At 40.0% G+C, this 22,622-nt stretch overlaps 2 protein-coding genes and 2 long non-coding RNA genes across 5 annotated transcripts in view; 2 read left to right on the forward strand and 2 right to left on the reverse strand.

The window, feature by feature from the left end:
• Positions 1-351: 351 nt before the first annotated feature.
• The window catches only part of LOC146460695 (uncharacterized), a 41,686-nt gene continuing 19,415 nt past the window's right edge, over positions 352-22,622 (reverse strand). Inside the window, exon 2 of the long non-coding RNA XR_014857537.1 lies at positions 352-1,852. This is a non-coding gene — a long non-coding RNA (uncharacterized LOC146460695). The remainder of the gene's footprint in view (positions 1,853-22,622) is intronic.
• On the forward strand, positions 607-5,014 carry LOC146460696 (uncharacterized). Of its 2 annotated transcripts, none has more exons than XR_014857535.1 (3): positions 607-736; positions 3,374-3,521; positions 4,778-5,014. It is a non-coding gene; the product is annotated as an uncharacterized LOC146460696 (long non-coding RNA). The 2 variants fall into 2 exon arrangements; XR_014857536.1 differs by having other exon boundaries at positions 616-718.
• Positions 7,794-11,009, reverse strand: LOC146460697 (uncharacterized). The gene is made up of 3 exons (XM_085087844.1): positions 10,988-11,009; positions 10,323-10,641; positions 7,794-10,245 (listed from the first exon to the last, which is right to left on the reverse strand). The coding sequence occupies exons 1-3, from the start codon at positions 11,007-11,009 to the stop codon at positions 10,056-10,058; spliced, it is 531 nt and encodes a 176-aa protein (XP_084943970.1). The 3' UTR covers positions 7,794-10,055.
• On the forward strand, positions 11,681-21,774 carry LOC146460698 (DBH-like monooxygenase protein 1). The gene is made up of 9 exons (XM_085087608.1): positions 11,681-12,168; positions 14,685-14,831; positions 16,483-16,656; positions 16,988-17,071; positions 18,351-18,524; positions 18,790-18,892; positions 19,107-19,276; positions 21,228-21,300; positions 21,527-21,774. Exons 1-9 carry the CDS (start codon positions 11,890-11,892, stop codon positions 21,670-21,672), a joined length of 1,350 nt encoding a protein of 449 aa, XP_084943734.1. The 5' UTR covers positions 11,681-11,889; the 3' UTR covers positions 21,673-21,774.

Below are 22,622 nucleotides of genomic sequence, written 5' to 3' on the forward strand. Positions count from 1 at the left end.
GATTTGTTTTGGGTGCACATTTAGCATGATTTCTCATCTGTTCAGTAAATACATGTATGAAATTATACTTTTGTTACATTACTCCCATGATGTTATCAAATACTGTAAAAAGTTTAAATTTTTAAACTAGCCACATATGTTGAATACTAAATGCTTTCAATAACCAAAACTATGTTACTAAATTAACTTACATGTATTGTAGTCCACTTCATGGCAACAAGAACCAAGTAAGGTAGGCTATGGGGGAAATGGGGAATGTTTTAAAATTTTGTAGTTCCTGGTAAACCAAGTTTTCAAGCACTAGCTATAGCTGTTTTAGTGAAATATAGCCTGTAGATAAATCCTCAAAGCTTTCACGCATGATTGTGGTTATTGTTTTATTTCCCATGATTAAAGATAGCAAAATATTGTCCAATAGTTAATATTAACATTACAACAGGGAGGGGGACTAAAGCAAACCTTTTGGGCTTTTACAATTGCAAAGAAGTCCCCCCATTAAAAAAATATAAATAAATATATTTTTATACACTTCAACATAGGTCGTTGAAAATTCATGTATTCATCGAAAGAACTGCTTTTGAGTCTCTGAGTTTGCAAAAAAATTAATGAGGAATACTTTACCAAACGAAGACTGGATCCAGTTGGGCTCGGATCCTCCTCACCCTATGTTATGTAGAGTCCTCTACAACAGTACAAAGAAGTAACATCGAGTGAAGCGGTAGGCAAAGATAAAATGGTAAAGGCATGTAAACATTCATCCACTCCTCGAAAAAATCTGCTTTGTCAGTCCTTCAGTGTGTAAACTGAGGAATAGTTGTCCCAACAGAGCTGGCCGCCGGCAAATTTATCACACAATGCAAAGGAATAATTAATAAAGCACTTCAGCGCCATATTTGTTTATTTCGTGAAAGCAGTCGGACGATGACGTCACAAGGACGATCGGAAAATTCCGATCATTCGGGACCGCTTCACCCTATGTTACCTAATGCCGACCTTCTTACAACATAGCCAGTCTTACATTAACGTCTTATTAATGCTGACAGTTTCGATGACTGTCAGCCATCTTTATCAAAACTTGAAAAGCATGAAAAGTGTCAGAAGCCTTAAATAGGCTTTTGAAGGTGTTGATTATTACGATAAATGCGCAAAGTCACTCTGTAGACGCCCGCTCCCCCCCTCCCCCCCCGGTTTGGGGGTGGAGATCACTTGTGTCCGTATGGGAGAAAGCTGATAGGCCCCCTCGTCCCTGTTCATAGTAGGAACAAGAGGAAGAACACATAAGAACAGCCCTCCATACATGTGGTTACCCGGATTGGGCAATAAAGAAGGTCAAAGAGCAAATAAACAGCAAGAAAGCTATTAGATCCAAGAATGATAAAGCACAACAAAAATCAAGAGCAGTGGTGACTGTCCCATATGTCCATTCATTCACGGAGAAAATACGACGCATATTCACCAAACACAGGGTAGCCACAGTGATTAAATCTCAAACCACCCTCAGACAGGTTTTAGTTCACCCGAAGGACAAGAATGAGAAGCACAAAAAGGCTGGAGTGGTGTCCAAAATTCCATGCAGCCAATGCGAAAAAGGTATATATCGGTGAAACAGGGAGACAGCTGGGAACCAGGATCACAGAACACAGAAAGGAAGCAGAAAAGATCTCTAACAGAAATTTCCCAAGAACCACCCGCAGAGCTTCTACCAATGAACACCATAAATCAGCCATAAGAGACCACGTCTGTCAGAACAATCATATTATGAATTGGGAAGCAAGTGAAATAGTTGAGCAGGACGGCGACAAGTTTAAGCGATGGATTGAAGAAAGCATATGTATTAGATCGAACAATCCTACTATGAACAGGGACGAGGGAGCCTATCAGCTTTCTCCCATATGGACACAAGTGATCTCTACCCCCAAACCAGGGGGGGAGCGGGCGTCTACAGAGTGACTTTATGCATTTATCGCAATAATCAACACCTTCAAAAGCCTATTTAAGGCTTCTGACACTTTTCGTGCTTTTTGCACTTTATGTTGTCTTGTCCAAGCGAAATAAACTTGTTATCCTTTGTTTTTGTTATTCTCTAAGACTGTCCTCGCTTTTTGAAAGGTTAGGAAAATAATGAGCGCCAACCCTCATGGGCCCAAAATTAAATGATCGCCCACAAGACGGTTAATCGAATAAATATGGTAATTGCGCGTCGAAAGTAATCAGCTAATTTGCTTTTAGCCTGCGTGGCAGGCGCTAGAAAAGGTAAGGGAGAAGGGAAATCGGAAATCCCCTCGCGTCGCGCGCGCCCGATTTCTCTTCTCCCTTCCCCTTTCAAGCGCGTGCCACGCAGGCTAATTTGCTTTGGGTTCGCTAAGTTTACGTTGACTACGTTGTGCGGCGACTTGAAAGAGTCTGCACCAATTAGAAATAAAGTCAAGCCATTCGTGATGTAGGAAGTCAAACAACAGCAGCTACAAAATTTAAACAATTACAAGCTTATGAAAGCTGGTAATTCACATCATATCCTTTATATTTCCAAACGTCCTTCACGGCCGAGTGATTTCCTTTGTTTTCTCGTTAGGAGATATCACGACACTGACATATTTGCGTTATTTTCAGATTGGTTCACTGTTTGTTTTGTGTTTGTTGAGATTACATGTAGCTAGCTAGAGTAATTCAGATATTCAGCTGAGAACCGTTTTCAACAGTGCATCCACGCATAGCGCGGGTTGCTGTTTACATTACCCACTCCTCAGAGAAACTATGAGGTGCTTGGTAAGGGTAAGGGCTTGTTGGCTCTCTTAGGAGCACAAGGAACTTTTAAAAATTGCAGGAGCAGTCTAATAAGTCACTCGTATCAGTCTGTCCTTAATTCCCCCACTGGGAAATTGTGGTATTTTATTTCATAGTATAGAAAATAAAAAAAACTTTTATCCTTTGAAATGAGCCGACCGAATGGTGACGGTACTGTTTAAGTCCAGCATTGGAAATTTCAAACTAATAATATTGACTATTACGTTTTTTTTTTATAACAGCAGCACTCTAAAGTTTCTAATGATGCTTCATAATGGTTATGAAACCTGACAAAAGTCTTCGTTATATGTTTTTGTTTGCATTTTTGGTCTTGACCGTATACAAACCACAATAGATTTCAAAAGTGTTGGAGCAACTGACCAATAGAAACTTTCCTGTTACGATATTGAATGGTAGTGTGAATATTAGAACGAAGCATTGTGCACCGTCACAGCTCTTCCAACAAAAATAATTGCAGCGCCATTGTTTGCATAGCAAGGTTTCATAACTACTCCCTTAATTATCTATGCGAAAACGAATTTTAACATCTTTCTTTTTGCATTTTCATTTTTTCCCATTATTTGCCTAGGGCCATCAACCCGACCTAATCCTGACAAGGTAGCCCCAGCGGTTTCCTCTGGCGCTGTCTCTGCTATGCTCAGTTTGTGCTTATGTTGCAATTGTCTGCTATTGCTACTTTGACGCTCGTCGTCAAGGCTGCACTGAAGCATGAAGATGTAAGTTGGTGTAAGTCTAACGCCAGGTAGTAAATAACAGAAAGCACCTTGAAACACCCTTGCGACATAAAATCTGTGGAGAGGGTAAAAACTGCGTTTGAAGTCAAAATGTTCGTTGTCCTTCATGTAGTGTGCATTGGTTAAACCCACAGTATTAGTAATAGAATATTTGGCACCAGGCACCGTTTACAGCTATGAAAGATTTTTGAAGTTTACATTCACATTTTCACGGTTTTTGGTTGGTAAAATCATCAGACATCACACCAAGCGTAAAAATAAATAAAATTATATACTCACTTCATATTTGGATAAGCAAGTAGGAAAAGCCTTTTGAATAATTCGTATGATTTTTGCTGTTTTATGATTATTGCTGCCGGTTTTAGTACTTTGTAGTAATGTTATAGCCATTCGCTGTACTCACCGGAGTGGTGTCATTTGAAGAATACTGTAACCCTCTCTTGATCCAAAATTTTAATCATAATTTTGGTTCAATTTTAAACCTGATTATACGCCTCTTTCATTTTTTCGTTTTTTACGAAACGTCGGAACATTATATCGCTAGTTTTGACTTGCCTGTGTCTTTCATTTACATGGTTGGAAACTATTATAATTATTACAAGTTATCGCAGATATAAAGTGCGTTCGACACTGCTAGCGGACTATCACGATTGCCTGAAAATCTCCCTGGCTTCGCCCTGATCATTTTCTGTGCAGAAGGCAAAAGTCACTTGGATAACGCAGTTCAATTCAACAGTGTATAAATAAATTTTAAAGACTTTCTACCTCAGTGGAATATTAGATCATTTTTACTTAAACGGTTGGACTTATTTGCTCTCAATTTCTGCGCGTTATAGTTGATTCGGGTTCCTTCAGTGCGGCATACTCTAAAACGGCGTTTGTTTACTTTGTCGCTCGAGTACATAAGAAACAAATATGTGATGTTTGCTATGAGATTAGGAAGCCTTAATTCCAGGGCAAAAAAACAAAATATGAACAAACCTTTTGCCAGGTGAACCGTTAGAACGCGTAGCTGGCAGTGTTATCCGCGCGCGAGGATAGGTAGTTTTGGCGGCAGAGTCGCCATGAACCCCGAAACCGCGCGCGGCTATACCGCCTGCCGCCCAAATTTTGCCTTTACCCGTTACCCAACATTCTGGCAGCTACGCGGGCTACGGAAAGTATTTAATGCGTGTGATTTTTTATTCCTGATTACAGATACTCAAGCCAATGTTTTTTTTTCTTTTCTGTATTTTCAGTCTCCTGAATCTCCCCAAATTCCAAGCATACTAGTGCTTAAAAGATGGCTATGACCGTAATGGCTGAAAGACGTAACGGATGGAAACTGGAGAAAGAACGGAGAAAATAGGAGGATCTTCGAGATGGCTGACCGCTGACCTGTTCAATTAGTTTAAATTAATATTGCCACAGCCATCTTCATAGCATTATAGCTTGAATTTAAGACGATAAAAAGAATAAACAAATTTTTATATTTACTTTTTGTCAACTGATTATCTGAATTTCATTCTTCATCTTTGCCACCGTTCCATCGATTAAAATTATATTTGTGTCTGGCAAAGTATTGAGAGAAGAAAAGAAGATAAAGCAGCTGGGGCAAAACAACAGCAGGCTGTCCCAGGCGCTCAGATTGCAATGCGTGCGAATGATTATAACAGGCGACGAAAAAATATTGCGACCAAGAAGAGGCTGAGCGCTTGCATCGCTTGCATCTTCCCACCGGTATAGACACTTGGAAGAGGTTAATGTTATGAGGTAAATAATTGATCAGCGTGAAACGCAAACCCTAGACCAAAACTATGAAAGCGAAGGATTAGGTCGGGGCTAATTGGTCTCCTTTAGGGGTCACAAAAAGCTTGAGCCACGCCCAGATGGTCTTCTGTAGGGGTTAAATTCAAAATTTCCGACGAGCATCCCCGTCTGTTCCATATGGGAGTCCCTCCCCCCCCCCCCCCCCCCGGGCTACATTGTAGCTTGAAATAGTCAGTAGAGGCCTCGGTCCCGTTTCTCGAAAGTCCCGGGGCCCGTTTCTAGAAAGACCCGGTAACTTTTCGGGCCCGAAATCAAATATTCAAATCAAAATCAAAGAATAAAAGCACGGGTCGTAGCTAGCAAACAATTCCATTTTATTTTGTTAACTAATAGTTTTATCATATTGTCTGCAAAACTGTTGAAACATCGATCTTGAATGTAAACAGCAACAGCTTCCCAGGCACGTTAATTATCGGGACTTTCGAAAAATTCACAGGAGTGAATTTTTGTTAGCTTTGAAAACTAATTTTAAAATCTTATTATCCTACAAAAACATTTGCCAAGAACCATGTCTGTAATCACTGTAATCGGCGAAAAAACATTTAAAAATATACTTATCGGGCCCGGTAAGTTACCGCGACTTTCGAGAAACGGGCCCTTGGTTATTCCTTATTTACTTTTTCGTCTGCAGTGGATGATGTTTAATCTGACCGATAAATAGAACAGACTTTGGTTGATCCACTTCTGTGCTTGTTTTGGTAATCGAATCAACGTCATAGAAGGTCTTAGTTTTCGAGGTTTTAGGTCTTAAGTCTTGGTCTTAGCTAGGTCTTAGCGTCTTAGTTATGTAAATTGCCGTCTTTCTATCGTATTTTACCAGGGTGTTAGGTCTTACACTTGTACAGGCCTGCAAAGGATCCCCAGACCGGAAATGATCCCCCGACGGGAAATTATCCCCAGATTGGACCGCAAACGATCCCCGATCGCCTCACCACAAATATAGAATGGAATGGACTCAAATTTGGACAGTGGATTCTAACTTTAAACACTTTTTTTTCTTAATAACACTTGTCGTTATATTTAAACTATCTGCATGCAAATTTCACAACTTTAAAAAGTATAATATAGCAGCACAGTACAACAGAACAATTTATACCTATAAACTGTAACATGTATATTACAATGCCCAAAATGTGCATGAATTGTACGAAATTCGTTATTTTTCAAATAGGACGAACAATACGAAACAAACACCCGTTGTGTTTCTCTCATTTTAAGAGCTTTAAATTAACCTGTTGTACATCATTTCTTTCTAATACGGGTATTTTTTTAATTAAAAACACGGCAAAACAGCTACAGTATCTATAGTTAGAAAATAGCGATTTGTCTTCATTCTTATATACAGGTGTGTCAAGTGAAGTCTTTAAGTTATATTTAATCTTAAATTAGCATAATTGCCATTAGCAAAGCTAATCCGGCAATGGAGCGGCCAGCGGACGCACAATAGATTAATACATGCAGAACATATAAAGAACTAGGTTACATTTTTGATTCATGAAGTAATTCAAAAGCTTCGATGTGTTTGCTTGGAAGTTATCAGGAACTATTCTTGTTGTAAACAATTAGTTTATTGAAGGTTGAAGTAAGTGGTTGTTGATTAGGGGCGCCATTTGACGGATTACTCTTGGGCTAAGCACAGGTACCGCAAGCTCTATGAGAGAAAAGCGGTGACCTTTGCGTGAGTATTGTACTTTAAGCGTCACGGCGACCATTGCGTAACAGCAAAATTATAAGGATTTGTAGGGGAAAAACGGTCCCTACTTCAGTTTAAAAAAGCTAACGAGTTTTAAATAATAAAAAGATCCCTAGCTGAACTCCCTCTTCTGTTCTTTCTCCTATATAGTTTTTGGAGCGATTTAGCCCGATTCCAGTGAGTTTAAGTTCCACTGCTTTTCTCTCTATATACTGTACATGCATATCATATAGGAGAGAGAGGCAATGGCACTAAAACTCCCTGGAATCGCGCTAAATCGCAAACAGTGAACATATTTGAAATACGAACACAACATGTCAAACTTAGACTTACCCAGATTGTTTTAGCTTTTATTATAAGTTGTACCTTGTGCGTAGCGGCGCCGCATGAAACATGTCGATCTCATGCCTCGTGCTTCTCATGCCTCCAGTTTCAGTGCGACTGTAAGTCTACCTACTGTAAGTCTTCGGTGTATGACATTTGCAGATCGCAGACTTCAGACTGCAGACTGTAAATTGTTTTCACCAGTTATAATTTGCGTACAGGGCACCTAGACTCACAACAGCCTTCTAAGCTAAATTACGTAGATGATTAGTATGAGGACCGGAGTTTATCGATAAAACATCAAAACTTGCTAAAAAATGCCGTTTTTTTTACATGTCTTTCTAAGGTGTGTATATTAAATGGAAGTTTACATGAATTCGATTTTTCAACGTTTTATGAATCTTACGATTAATTCCCATAGAAATCCTAATACTAATCCTTATTTCGAGGAGGCTTTTGTGACTGTGGGGACCCTGTGGCACCCTTATTCCCAGGCTTCTAAAAAAGTAAAAGAAAACATGGCGATGGTATGGCTCGTTTCTCTTTTTCTCATCGGGAACCCGAGCTATTGTTTTCTGAAGGAAGCATACTAAGTGAGGAAAAGACATTCCTAGTTTTGAGAAAAAAAGAAGAAGAAGCAGTACTGCAGGAAATGAGTAAAAATCTTCACATCGACGTATCGGCCTGGTACATTTTGGACTGTAGAAAGCAGCTCAATTGAACGGTTTAAAGCCTATTGTTAAGACGTTTTATCTTAATGTTTTGCAACATGATAGGGTAATGGGTTTGTTTACGGACTGGTAAGACAGGTGTAGATTACTTTACGTCATGGCTTGGCGAGCTGCTGCTAGCACTTTTCTTTAGTTGTACAGGTCAAATTGTCCTGAATTGTGTCTCCATACATCGGCGTATCCAAGTCACAGGAATTTTAAGCTGATTTGATGTTCTAAGGAATGTAAACTTGAAATGTATCAGTTAACATAAACTTTTTGTTCATTAAATGACAAGGAATTGAAAGGTTAGAACTTCAATAAAGGGAACGTAACCATTATATATTATTCCAAACTTTGCGGGAATGCTGAGGAGGGGTAATCCCATAAATTTCGAATAGGTGTGTGCCGCCTAGGGTCTTAACCCAAACACTATTAAATATGAGACGAGCATAGATTGATAATCTATTAAGGCTCAAACCCGAAAAATTAAAACCTAAATAGTAACAATGGGTAAAAATGTAACCCGATTTGAGCATAAACCATTCCCTACCAGGCGGCACACAACCTATGCAAGCTTATTGGAATCCTTTGACTGCACAAATTCTTTGTTTACATTCACTTTGTCCAGAGGTGGGAAAAGCTCATAAAGGGAAATCCATCGTCCTCTTTCCTTGTGTTTAAAAAATTAAAACTGCACATGTCATTGAAGTATGTTTGTTAAGTGGTAACACAGTGTTAATGTCCTTTCGGTCTTAGATAATGGTGATGTTCAAAGACTGCTTTAAAAAATTCTTGTGGACATCGAGCATCCTTTGGCGATCTTCAGAATTGATGCTTACATGAAGCGATGCTTGGAAATCGACAATTTTTGCCCGGAGACAAACGGGATTTACGTGGTAGTGGGTGGCCTCCGGTTTCTTTGTAATTTTTGTTGTTCCTGTTGACTTGTCATACCAAGAACGGTACTCTTTAGTTGACAATACCACGTCAAATGGAGGAGGGGGCACACTCGAATCAGAAGGTCGAAGTTTTCCTCCGCAACCATAGCATACTTAAGCCGTCGTCTTCTCTAGCCATTTAAGTTGGTATTGCTGCTCATTTTCGACATTTGCAGTCTCCACGTAGGGACGCCTATCTGCGTAGCTGTCATCATTTCTTGATGATGTGATGGCCCCGGTTCGCCGAATGCGAAACTTTTGGCCAGGCTTTTTCCCCGAATTCTTGGGTGCGGACGAAGACGCTGCTGCAGTGATGTTTGGACTACCGCGAGAATGAAACCAGGAAAGGTACTCGTGCAGTTTGGCAACGTGATCCGCAACTGTAAGTGAATGAGAACAAAGAGAGGCAGTTTTAAAACCTTTAAACTGACAAATGCAGACGCCGTTTTTCTTTACCGCCACAAAATAAGGAGTTGCCCCGGTATCACTTGCAACAAGAAAACCTTTATGATCTCCCGGAGCTTCCACGATGTTAGTGCTGCTAAGAAGCAAGCACGCAGCTTTGTTGTATGATGGTAAGAAAACTGAGGATAACCCATATTCACAAAAAGGAAAGGAGAGTGAATGTGCTGCATTTCCCTCGTTTCTTCAGGGGGACCTTCCCCACCTTCAGGGTTTTGTTGACCTCCTTCCCCACTATCTTCAAGTCCCAGTTCATTTTGCTGGCTGTAAATGCCTCTTCTTGGTACCATGGTTACGACTGGAAGGGCTTCATGAAAGTCCCTAAATGCTTTTGCCTTTTCTCTTCTGACCAATCATATGTACAAGAGTGTTCATCAACCTTAAAATGTTCAAACCCTGGAGCTATTTCAAGGGGTCCGTTGTCAATTATGGCATCTTCGACATAACAGAGATTGGCGTCCTTTTCCTTTCGAATGTTTTCAAAAACTGTTGGCATTTCGGTGGCCTTGTAGTTTTGCCTTGCCTCAATATTGCGATGCACTGATTCGGGGTCATTATTGTAGTAGAAATCGTATCCTTAACCCATATCTCGCCTAACTGGATAGAGAAGCATCTCTTTCATGTCTTTGGCTTGGTAACGTGCAAACCATGAATGGAATTCTCGTGTAGTGGTTTGTCTGGCGGCCTTTTCACGCTCGTTCCATACTTGCTCCAATTCTGCCAGATATTTTTCAAAGTCAGCCTCGGTGGCTCGGTCAATCAAACCCCTCTCTGGTCCTCTCTCGCGTCACTTCAGAGCCAAAGATATCAGCAACAATTTCCTTCCTCTCATTACTATTCACACCAAGATCTGTAAGCTTCCGCTGAAATATCATCCTCAAAGTGCGTTTTACAAGCCAGAGAAAGGGCACAAGGAAAATGGGCTGTCAGACCGTTCTTGATCGCTTTGTCTCTGTCACAACCGACACCTAAAATTCGCGCTAGTGATGGCTTAAGTCTTGTCATGGAATTTGCGAGATAACTGAAGGCTACCTGATTTCGATGCTTGTGAATAAGTGTAGGCCCAAGTAATACTGGGTGCTTGCCTGTTCTCTTCGACAAGAGCAGCTGATGCCGGTATGTGGTTGGTGTTACGTAGAACTCCCCACAGTATAGCTCTGGCCCTGAGGAAGACTAATTCTATTAGTCGAAATATTGGCCACTAATAAATCTGCCCTTTGCCGTAGTGCCAGCCAGCCTTGCATTCAGTTTTGTATTTTCACGTTCAAGTGACGCCTGACACAAGGTCTTTCACAAGAGAGATCCGGCAAAATTACCAGCAAGTTTAATTCCTGCGTTGTGTGGACCTCTGCATTCAAAAGTTCCCCACAGTTGTAAGTAGTGTCGACGCTCAATATTCCGGGCTTCGATGGATTCGTATCGTACAAAATCGCTGAAGAGGGGCTATACAATGAAGTATGTATGTAAGTACTATATCATGTCGTGTATCCAAAAATAACTTCAAAAAACCTGTAAAACCGGTGACTGCCATGACTGCCATAAGATTAAAATAGAGCATGACATCATTGATCAACCTGTCAAACCAGTTCATAACCTGTTGGTAAGGCTAAAGTAAAATATGACGTCATCCTATAATGAGTGATCAAGACAATAGGCGGTGACGTCATCGGCAATAATGTATGCCACCGCATATTAATGAGAAACCACCGCAAAAAAGAGGACTAACCGGTGCCCCCCTCACTACTCAAAGACAACTTGGGAACGAGGCTGTTGTAAGTTTACGCGGGAAAAATCAACCTCGTACCCAGGGCCCCAGGTCAAGGCTGATTTCCAATTTTTTTTTTGACGTTGCTTTATTGATGATGACGTCACCTTTATTCTTATGCTTCAATGTGTATTATTTTACAATTAACAGTCTGCAGTCTGCAGTCTGCAGTCTGCACTCCGCAAATGTCATTTACCGGTAAGTCTTACGTTCGTGAGATGTTTACTCGATCGTGACCAGAGTCAAATGATCCATTTCCATATCTTTACCCAGCACCCTTTGTGGGTGGTGACGCACACCGCCTGGAGGCTAGGGTTCAAATTTCTCACCCCCCGGGAAAGCAAAGGAGGTTCCCTGAGAGGATGTTGAAGCTTCGATTTGACCGGTTCATTACACTGGATCGGATTTTAAAAAATTTGCACCCTATCCTACTTGAAGCAATTCAACTTTCAGGGTTCAAAATGGAGTACTTGCTGTTTGTGGGACTGTTGTTTATTGTGCATAGTTATGCGTAACGTATATTTTTATAACAGTGACAGCAAGATTTCAATTGCTAATGAGTAACTTAATAATCAAGACAAAGCAAGGGTGTGATTTTTCGGTTTATCGGCTTTCATAGCGCGCAAGCTGCCAAAAAGATTACATAATGTTTTCGTCCGCTGTCTGCTTTTTGATCCTTCATGTTCTTGTCCTACAAGCATACGCCGTCGATCTTGCATTGCAACATTCTTTCTTTGCTCCTCTGGATGAAGATCAGAATGTAAAGCTGTACTGGAATGTGAGCGTTGCAGAAAAGCAAATTCTCTTCACAGTCGAGGCCAAAACAACCGGATGGATCGGGTTTGGTATCTCCAGCGGACAGGGAAAGATGAAAGGTGCAGATATTGTGATTGGCTGGGTGAAGGACGGTAAAGCTTACTTCAAGGTATCAATTCCGCGATAAGTAAATTGTAGAGGAACGTTGTGTTGCTGTTGCAACGGAACGGATGAGTCGATGACTACGGAACTGATTAATTTGGTGACCTTAACGTTGTATTAGCATCCCAGAACTTTTGAAGTAGACGTTCGCCTTTTCTCGTGACAAATTGTGTTTGAGTACTGATTCGCAGTTCTAATATTTCAGGGAGCTATACGAGGAAAACAAAGCTGAATGAATTATCAGCGTGGGAATAAAATATTGAAAGCCCAGCGAAGCAATGAATTATACATGAATATAGTTTGTCTAAACAGACAGATCTGTTTTTGTTAATTCTAATCGGTAATGGTTCCGTGATTATCTGAAACAAAAGTGCCTTTGTAGCAAGAGTTAAGCTCATGTAGCACCTCTGACTATAGTTAAGTGTCGTGGGTAAAAATAGACCGTTTCTTCGCTCTTGCTCCGCCCTCGTTCCTCGCAGCCTCGTATTTTACCATGACGCAAAAGAACCTCGCGCGTTATCGAATTTTACCGTGACGCAAAAGAAAAATAAGAGACTGCTCGCAGTATAAGGTAAAAATAAGAATAAAAAAATTGTTAAAAATTCTTTACCCACGATATTTGTGCACACCCACGGCCCACGACCTCTATAAAATCTTGTTTACTCAAGGTTTATTCTCCGATCGGTTTTATCTGATGTCACAAGATATATGTCAAATATAACGCGAATAAGATTAAGTTAGATAAAACAGATTGTACAATTGTAAACCGGCAAAGTCCGAAGCTAATCAGGTACTACATGAAAATTATGTGACCTAAATTAGGAAAAGAACGTGTATACTTGTGTAAAAAGAATTAAATTGAGGAGCACTACAATAGTGTAGGCTTGAGATTTTACTGGGCTCGTGCAAAGAACTTGTTGCGCAAATATAATAGAACTAAGTAAATCTAAGCACAATTGGAATGTAAGGTCAGATCGGGTCAGAACGAATTGAGAACGGAATTGTGAATCGCGAATAGAGGATAGTGAACTGTAAATTGAATATTGGAGATTGTCGGATTGTTGGAATGTTGGAATAAAATTTCAGAGATACAGAAGATACGTTCCTCTTCAGTTTGTGAACCGGCGAGTGCGGAGTGCGCCAAAGATTCCGCGACAAACTGAGATATTTTTTTAGTCTGACTCTATCCGTGCAAAACTATTCATGCACATAGAAAAAAAAATTATCTTTATCTTTGTACTTTACTTAATTTTATGCTCATAATACTTCACTGCATTTTTTCAGAAACTAGATCTTTATTTATGTTAATAAATACTTCACCACATTTCACACTGACATTTTTGAACTGTCAGGAGGACGGCGAAACGTTGTTCGCTACTAATTTCACCAGTTTTTATTTTAAGATGAGAGTTACAACCTAAAAGGTGGAATTACATAGGCACGGTGTTCCCTTTTTCCAAAAACCAAGTTCTATAAGTTCACCAACCAATGAATGTCACGTGACACCTATAGTAAGAAACAAGTGAGGCAGTTTTAGAATTTCCTTTGATCGTGTAAGTTATTTTAAGAAACTCCAAGCTATTTCTGAAACAGTCATGAAGTCTGAGGTCAGCAAAGTCCAACAAGCGGTTGACGAACTCGCGACGCAAGCTTCTGCTGATAAGTTCCAACTAAATGAAACCAAGTGTAAGGAACTGCGTAATGGTATAATATTCAGGCACTCTAGAAAGAACTTTGATCATCCAATTAAGGTTAATGGTCAGGATTTAGAGTCTGTAGAGCAAACAATGATCTTAGCCGTGAGGTTTGCAGATATCTTACGATCTTACGTGGAATAATCACGTATCCGAGGTTGTAAAGAAAGTAAACAAGCGCCTGTATTTTTTGCGTCAGAGATGTCAAAGGCGAGCTTTGCGTATTATGTATCCAGATTGTTCGTACAATGAGGCGCTTCTTTTGACTGGTCTAGTTCCCTTACACGAGCGCCGCGATTTCTTATGTGATAAGCTCTTTAATTCTATTCTGTCTAATCCCTCGCACAAGCTGTGTAGCTTACTGCCTCCCAAGAATGAGTGCGAGGTCAATTTAAGGAGTCAGCACTCTTTTACCACACGGTGCCTCCACACCATCCGTAGTCGCAATAGTTTTATCTATCACTATGTCCATAAAGCAATGATGTAATATTATTCCTCTTTTTTATATATTTTGTCCTTTTATATTAGCTTTTCTTAGCTTGGTATTGTCATTCGTTCATTTTTATATATTTTATTGTAAATCAGACGTAATTCAGCCTGTGGCTGCAAGGTTTTGATTAACGCACATTTGTGCGGATTAAGTTTTAGGTGTACTGATATGATTTCAAATGGGCATAAACAAACAACAAGCTGACTGATTTACAATGCAAAAAGTGAGATTCCAGTGTAAGACTGATAAGGGATTTTTAACAGATAGCGTCACACAACCATATGCCAGTCCATATCATAAATATACACTTTTCACCGCTTTGTACTCGTTTCCTGATAGGATCGACATGCCGATGGTCGCGTGATGCCAACGATAGATACCCAACAGGATTATGAGCTGATTTCACTGACGGAAGACAATGATAAAACCACCATGAAGTTCAAAAGAAAGTTTGACACCTGCGATCCACAAGACAACAAAATCGAGGTGTGTAATTAGCGCATGAATCTAATAAGGCTGTTGTTAAAATGAAAGTAACATGCAGGCTTCTCTTTACATGTCAGTATTGAACATCGCAAACGAGATTTTAGAATTCCCGTAGAAATTTCCCTAGTTTATTGACGGTATATAAAGCTATGAATTTTTCTTTACATTGCAGCACTTTAATATTTCAAGAATAACATTTGTTTCTCAAGTATTTTGAATCTTCACTCATTGTTTAAAACTCAGTAGCAAGTACAAAAATTCCTTGCCAGATTTGTAACGGGCAATTATTGGTGGAAGCATGTGAGTTTATCAAAACTGGTTGAGTCACTTGGCTAGGACACACTGTAAAGTAGGCGTCGGACATTTTTTGGTATATATATATTTATTAAAAACTGAATCATTGTATAATGCAATTCGAGGGATTTCATTGGCTTAGCGGCCATGGTATATGAGCAATTATACCATGGCCGAGAAATAGCGACCATTAAATTGTCTGCTGGTTATTCTTGCACAGCGAAATCAGTAAGATCTAGCAATATTTCTTGATTGTTTTTAATAAAACAATTATTCCACTTGCGGTTGTTGGATATGAGATGATTATAGCCAACTCGGCGCTACGCGCCTCGTTGGCTATCTATCATCTCATATCCAACGCGCGCTCGTGGAATAATTGTTAAATAACAACTTGTAGTGCGTGTTTACACCAGTGTCCTTTCCAACAAGTCCAGACTAACATTTTAACTTATACATTCTCTTTGTTCCGAGAAGATCGAATGTCTGGAATTTGCTTTTGAGGGAGGCGGTGGAAGCCAGGTCTCTCACCTGACCTTCAAATAAGCAGATAGATCCATGAATGTTCCACATAAAACTGGGTCATTGGATAATACAATTCCGTAGATTTGATTGGCTTAGAGGACATGGGAAAAAGCCACTTTACTAAGCGCGAAAAATAGCGGCCATTGAATCGTCTTACTCTTAAAACTCTTAAGGAGAGAAATAAACTAAGAACTAAGAGCATGCCTGGTGGTTTTCACAAGTAACTCGATAAGCGCGAGAACAGCAGCACTTACAGCGCATGCCGATGTAATTTAGTTCAACGTATGGAGCATACGCAAGGCCAAAGATTTTCCTTTTCCTTGTGCTCCTTTGTGCTTCAGTAACGCAGTGATTCATAGTGTAAATAGCCTGTGAACAGGCTCCCGTAGCCGGATAGGGCGAAGGAAACGGCGAAGGAAAAGGCCGCGACCGAAGCGAGCCGAGTGAAGCTGGCCGAGGGAGGCACCCCCCAGTTCCTCCTCGGCCAGCTCCCCTCTCGGCACATTTTCCCCCCGGCTCGCTTCGCTCGCGGTGTTTTCTTTCGTCCTATCCCCAACCGTAGCCTGTTCACAGGCTATAGTGTAAACAAAGGGTCAATTCAATAACACTTTTACAACTTATTTTAGTTGGCCCTTTTTTCGATTTGTTGGATTTCAAAGGAAGTCTACTCTTTGTTGGCAAAATTCTGACAGTACGCGAGCCGTAATATGAATGTGCACACAGGTTTACCGCGCCTGTTCAAATATTAAGCCAGCACTCTTCGATGTTAGCCAGTTACGTAGGTTAAACTCACTGTTGCTAAATTATTAAGCAATAATTGACTTGTTTCTTGCAGCAAGGAACAACCAAAGTAATCTACGCGTATCACCCTGACGATCCTTCGTCAGAAGATGCCATTCCACAGCACAGCCCTACCAACCGAGGACCAAGAAGCGTGTTACTATTGAGCAGCGCTAAGAAACCAGCTTTGCCACCTGATACCAAACAGTTCAACATCAGACATAACAAGGTAATTTTTTAACACAATAAACAACAAACCAGTAACAAACACACACAAGCTAGATCATATATATCTTTTACCAGGAAGGTTACAGAGCATGAAATCAAGAGGAAATTAAGGAAAAAGGAGTACCCCACCGACCCCACCCCCATCATTTGGCCCTTCCCTGTGTCTTAAGATAACAGTTTTTTTACCTAACCAAATCACACTATTCTCTTTTTGTATTATACTTACAATCCTTTTCTCAAGCAATTATCGAAGGCAATTGAACTAAACGCGAAAACAAAATTGTGATATCCGGCTTACTGTTTGAATATTTTCTTATTCTTATTAATTTTAGACTGCCATCCCAAAAGACTCAACCAGCTACATGTGTGCAGTATTTGAAATACCTAAAGTCAATGAAACGCACCATATTGTGATGGTAAGATTACCTCCTTAATACCACCGACAGCCCCCACCCCCCCCCCCCCACCCCCATGCTAACCCCCTGGGGTGCCCTTGACCCTAGTCTCCAAACCTTTTGGGCCCTTTGGGGCCTGGAGGTTTTATGGTGATATGATTTTATGTGTTCTTTGGACACTTTATGCGCTTAGAGCGCGCACAAGGTCACCATGTACCTCTCAATCTCCAGTTAAATGATTGTCGGCCTCAAATTCACAATCTACCAGCGGCAACTGACTTCGAGCGCCAAACATGCTTGACATGAGCGCCGACAGAATAAGCTTTTCGTTTTCAAGAGAAAAGACTGACACCGGCTCAAATATTCACATCAGATTGAAAATACTAAACATGATATCATTTCGCGACTCAATACTAGAAATAGTCCTCAAAAGATGGTTTTTAACGCGGGATGAGTGAGATACGTTTTAAACACTGTATACTTTACACTACTCAAACATCTTACTATTGTCTTCATCCAAACCTTACCTTCAATTTTATTCTCTGCATTCACCTCAGTTAGTGTATGACGTCATCTTTTCCTTAAAACTACTAAGATCTGCTGTTTCAATCTTTGTGACCATTAACTTGTCCATTCATCCTGCAATCCAGTGGATAAAATGCAGCTCTTTGTTTCACCATCTGGATAGGTTAATGAGTTACCCCCTCTTTGTTTCATGTTCATTGCTGGTCATTATTGACCCCAGATCCTTCTGACTTGATTGTGCAAGGAACTAGCCCTGGGGTTGAGTATAATTCATGGTCTATCAGGGAGTAATAACACGCGAAGAGTATCTTAATAGCTTCTGTAAGCTAATCTAAAGATCTGTTTCTTTAAATCGTTTCCCGTTTTTCTTCATAGCATAAAAAAAATTCCGCATCACTCGTAACTGATCCTTGATTTTCTGCATACTCTGCGTCAAACAAAATTGAGGTAAAAACTACGTCCTTTTTCGAAGGAGTTAGTAATGGCCATAGTAACTCTCTAACTCTGGGCCGGCAAATTAAAACCTGCCATAAAAGAAGTACATATCATCCCATGACATTAGCGTTGTCGAAGGGTTTTACATTTATTTGATTCCCGTAGTATAGGCCGGTCTCGCTGTATTTATCATTTATGTTGCTATAGTTCCTTGTGCAGATTGTATTCGCTAGCTATTAAACCAACGTGCCACCATTCAAACGTAAAATCATTACCATTACTATTATTATGCCAACAAGTTGGAATTTTAAATCTTCCATCTCCTTTTCTTTACATTTAGTTTGAGCCAGTTATGCAAGCAGGCCACGAGAGAGTGGTCCATCACATGTTAGTGTACGAATGCAGTGAGGATTTCCCAAAGCACCATTTGAACTACACCGGCCGCTGTTATGGATCGAATATGCCTCCTCCGGTCGAGGATTGTACTGGTGCTGCGTGGGCGATAGGTGGAAATGTAAGTACAGGGAGCAGGGATGGCGTGCTCAGAGCACTCGCCTCCCGCCATTGTGGCCAGAGAGTAAAATTGAAGGAAAACCCAATTGTTAGGGAGGGGGGGGGGGGGCAATAATACATGATTCCTCTGACTTCAGTCAACGGGGATTTATAGACATCACGTGTTTGTTGAGATATCACCTTTAAATCTCTCTCAGAATTAGCTGACAATCTAGATAACTATTGCTGATGGTATTTGTTCTTAATTTGCTATATCGATATTTTAGGCCTTCTATTTTCCTGAGCACGCTGGTTTTCCGATTGGTAAAGCCGACAGTCCAAAGGTCGTCATTCTGGAAATACATTACGATAATCCCAGGAACGTGGAAGGTATGAGTCATTTTATTGTCATTCATTTTCAGCTGTTCCCATTCTCCCGGGCAAACCACAGGCATTCGGCTGGATACTTTAATGCTGTTTTTATTGTCCAACTCCTATCGATGAAAATTGAATTTCAGCTATGACCAGACTCAAGTTTTCCGTTCAAAATTTCCGCCGAACCCCTCCCCTCCCTGTCAATATTTTTAACGCGTTTCCGTTTTAGGAATGATTGACAGTTCTGGACTCCGGTTTCACTACACCAAGCAACTGAGAAAGTACGATGCCGGGGTTTTGCACGTCGGAGCAACTGTGTCTCAAACAGCCATGGTGATTCCGCCAAGACAGACAGACTGGGAAATCAATGGCTTCTGTAGCGCTGAATGCACCAGAGTGGTATGTACTGCATCAGTTTTTGTAACAAAATAAGCGGTCGCAAATTCTGGCAACACATAATAACCTTCTTAGAAAAAGTAAGAGAAGAATAATTTGTCTTGTCTGATTAAATAGATGACAAACGCTTGGCGCTTTTAACTTTACCGAGAGACGGCCAAATATATTTTTAACGCGTCTTGAAATTTTATTCGAACAGTATAACCATGTGTGTATCTCTGAGACTTTATTGCGAGCGAATGATACAGGAAATCTAACAACTGGCAGTTTTCTACAAGAAAAAAATGCTAGTTTATGTTGTCATGACTAACTATCAATTTAAAACTTTTCCATACTTTCGCTTTAAGCTTGCAAAATTTGGCCACGCAAGCTCTGAAAGGTATTTTAAAATGAGAGTGAATGAATTTGTTTGGTCTTACGTCTCGAAGATTGTCGTCAGAAAGATGGAGAGAAGTTCAAATGAACCGGCATTCCATTAATCCAACTGACAGGATGTGCCTACCTAGTACACCTGAACTAAAAAACGCGTTTTGAAATTTTATTCGAACAGTATAACCATGTGTGTATCTCTGAGACTTTATTGCGAGCGAATGATACAGGAAATCTAACAACTGGCAGTTTTCTACAAGAAAAAAATGCTAGTTTACGTTGTCATGACTAACTATCAATTTAAAACTTTTTCATACTTTCGCTTTAAGCTTGCAAAATTTGAGCACGTAAGCTCTGAAAGGTATTTTAAAATGAGAGTGAATGAATTTTGTTTGGTCCTACGTCTCGAAGATTGTCGTCAGAAAGATGGAGAGAAGTTCAAATGAACCGGCATTCCATTAATCCAACTGACAGGATGTACCTACCTAGTACACCTGAGCTAAAAAACGCATAACCTATACACAATAAGATCGCTTTCCATTTGTCAAAACTGACCGGCCGGTTTTACACCAATTTGAACGAAAGTTTATATGCCACTTTTGTTTCTTGCTTTGAAATGGCGCACACTACTCTCAGAATTTGCCGAAGAATTCCAAGAATCAGTTCTTCAAATTGGTTCACTCCATTTACGGACCGATCGGTCTGCCCGGACAGTTCTGACAAATATAATGGAAAGCACCCTAAGTATTGTTTCTCCGAGTCACCTCAAGTTTAACTCCTGTTCCGTGCTGTCCACAGACCCATCCACTTCCCATCGTTGGATTAGGTTTGGTTGGAAATGCTTCGCTTTCGCGCATTGTACATTTTGTGGGCTATTTGAGGACGTTGCTTCCTAGTACAAATCTATTTAAAGCATGCACAGTTTATGACTGTTCGAGACAAATATATCTTAGAAAAGACTATTGGAATCCAAAAAGAAAATAAGGGGTAGCCACCCATTTTTCAGAGATTTTTCTTTTTTTTTTTTTTAATTATGGGGTTACCACTAATTTTCTTTGTAGATTCCAATAACCCTTGCTAAAATCTGCTTTCCCCAAACAGTCGTAAACCACGCAAAAATACTTTTTGTGTTACTAGGCGCCGTTCTCAAGGAGGTACGCAATAGTTTTTCTGGTCTTGGAGTGGATCTTCTCAAATCAATATTTCACATGGAAGGCTTGCTTCGATCTCCCTCATACTGCACCACCTTTCCAACCTATGACTGTTACCAAAACAAAACAAAACAACTGTTACCAAAATAAAGCACTTTATTTTAAATAGCGTTGATTATCTCGAAATGTAGTCAGACACTTTACAACGAAACTTTCAGAATTTGAACTACCCTACCTAGACAATTCGCAGGCGAAATTGGGAAAATCTGTAAGAACGTTTTCAAATAAATACAGAATTATTTGAGTTCGACTCCAACAGATAGCATACTAGATATTAGTATCCGTGAGCATTATGTGCGGTAAGCGTTCCAGCTCGCGTTCTTAATTTCTACCAATCTCTATTACTGACACCGTTTCTTCTTCTTGGAAAAAAGGGCCTGAAAGGATCCACGCTGCCTGACGGAGGAATCAATATATTTTCGCCGCTGTTACACACTCATCTAGCTGGTAAACATTAATTTGAACGAACGTAAACTGGTTAACGAGCCATTAGGTATAACTAAAGGGATTTCAAATATTAAAAACAAAAACCAAGAACATGTTTTTTAAATGATGTGCTATTTTATTTGTACGATAAAGCACTATCGGAGGGCTTTCTTTTGAAGCAGTCACGAGTTTGGTTACAGGTGTTTTAAAAACGTTTAACAAACAATCTTCTTCCTTCTGTTTTAAGGCAGGAAAACCTATATCCGTCACATCAGAGATGGCGTGGAGCTCCCTGAGATTGCAAGAGATGACCATTATGACTTCAACTTTCAGGTGAATTTGAACCTTTCGAAGAGGCTGCAATACCTTTTAACAATTATGGCATTCCATTAGTTGTTAAAATTTTGCTCGCAACCAGGGCTGTGTTTAATTCCCCCTCCTCTGAAAATAAAATCAAGAGCATGAATCGAGCATTTTAAGTTTTCCCACCCCAAACACTATGGTCATAGTTTAAACACGTCGTTACTTTAATTTTCCACTTGGGATTAGAGATGTTTTGTTGTGATGTTTGTTTGCAGTAAAACACTTGACTGTAGAGAAGTTTGCCTGACATCAAGTTCTCGGAAAGGCTTTCTTTTTGTAATGCTATTGAATTACTTGTTTGTGAACATGATCTTATGCCCTCTTTAAAAAATCAATTCTTACTTACAGCTTCCATGCGTCTACTGAGAAACTGATTGTCTGATAACTGAGTTGTTTTCTTAGAACTGTAATAAAGGTTAACTTTTCAGTTTTCAGGGACCGGAACTCTTTTAAACTCAGTACTAAGGAACACATTTCGATGGATTGCTATCTTCCATTAAATTGACAGTAATATCGTTTGGTGGTAAGTTATATAAGTATAAATGTAAAAATTACAAATATAAATGGTTATTTATTTTCATCCCAGGTTTGATTTTACTTTTTCTTTATGTTATATTTTTTACCCCCGAATTATCATGCAGAGAAACGAAAGTAACTAAAAGTTATTAGTCTACTAAGACTTAATTCATCGACACTGACACATAAAATTACTAATTATTATTTATTTACCTATATCCTGTCTAGTCTTTTGTCCAGCTACACGTCGGCTTAGCACTGATTTGCCGTCTTTCCGCGAATAGGTGTCCACACTCCAAAAATCACCCTCTCCCGAATATAGTCGCCCACTGCTTTTGTCCGCTTCATTGTCTTAAATAATACGAATATCTAAAGGAAAGCTTGTTTCTATTGTCACGTTTGTAATCTTTTTACCTTTAAGTACACTGGCATCAACATAGGAGAACGGTTTCTTCTCCGTTGAG

The sequence above is a fragment of the Pavona decussata genome, unplaced genomic scaffold (assembly GCF_977016875.1).
Source record: "Pavona decussata unplaced genomic scaffold, jaPavDecu1.1 SCAFFOLD_207, whole genome shotgun sequence".
Lineage (NCBI taxonomy): Eukaryota > Metazoa > Cnidaria > Anthozoa > Scleractinia > Agariciidae > Pavona > Pavona decussata.

Coding starts and splice junctions, on each gene's coding strand:
- LOC146460697 (XM_085087844.1), bottom strand. CDS start 11,009: ATGGCAGTCACCGGTTTTACAG. Junction 10,642..10,987: donor GGCAGTCACCGGTTTTACAG/GTTTTTTGAAGT, acceptor AGTCTTCCTCAG/GGCCAGAGCTATACTGTGGG. Junction 10,246..10,322: donor GCGGAAGCTTACAGATCTTG/GTGTGAATAGTA, acceptor AGGACCAGAGAG/GGGTTTGATTGACCGAGCCA.
- LOC146460698 (XM_085087608.1), top strand. CDS start 11,890: ATGTTTTCGTCCGCTGTCTGCTTTTTGATCCTTCATGTTCTTGTCCTA. Junction 14,832..16,482: donor CACAAGACAACAAAATCGAG/GTGTGTAATTAG, acceptor TGTTTCTTGCAG/CAAGGAACAACCAAAGTAAT. Junction 19,277..21,227: donor GCGCTGAATGCACCAGAGTG/GTATGTACTGCA, acceptor CTTGGAAAAAAG/GGCCTGAAAGGATCCACGCT.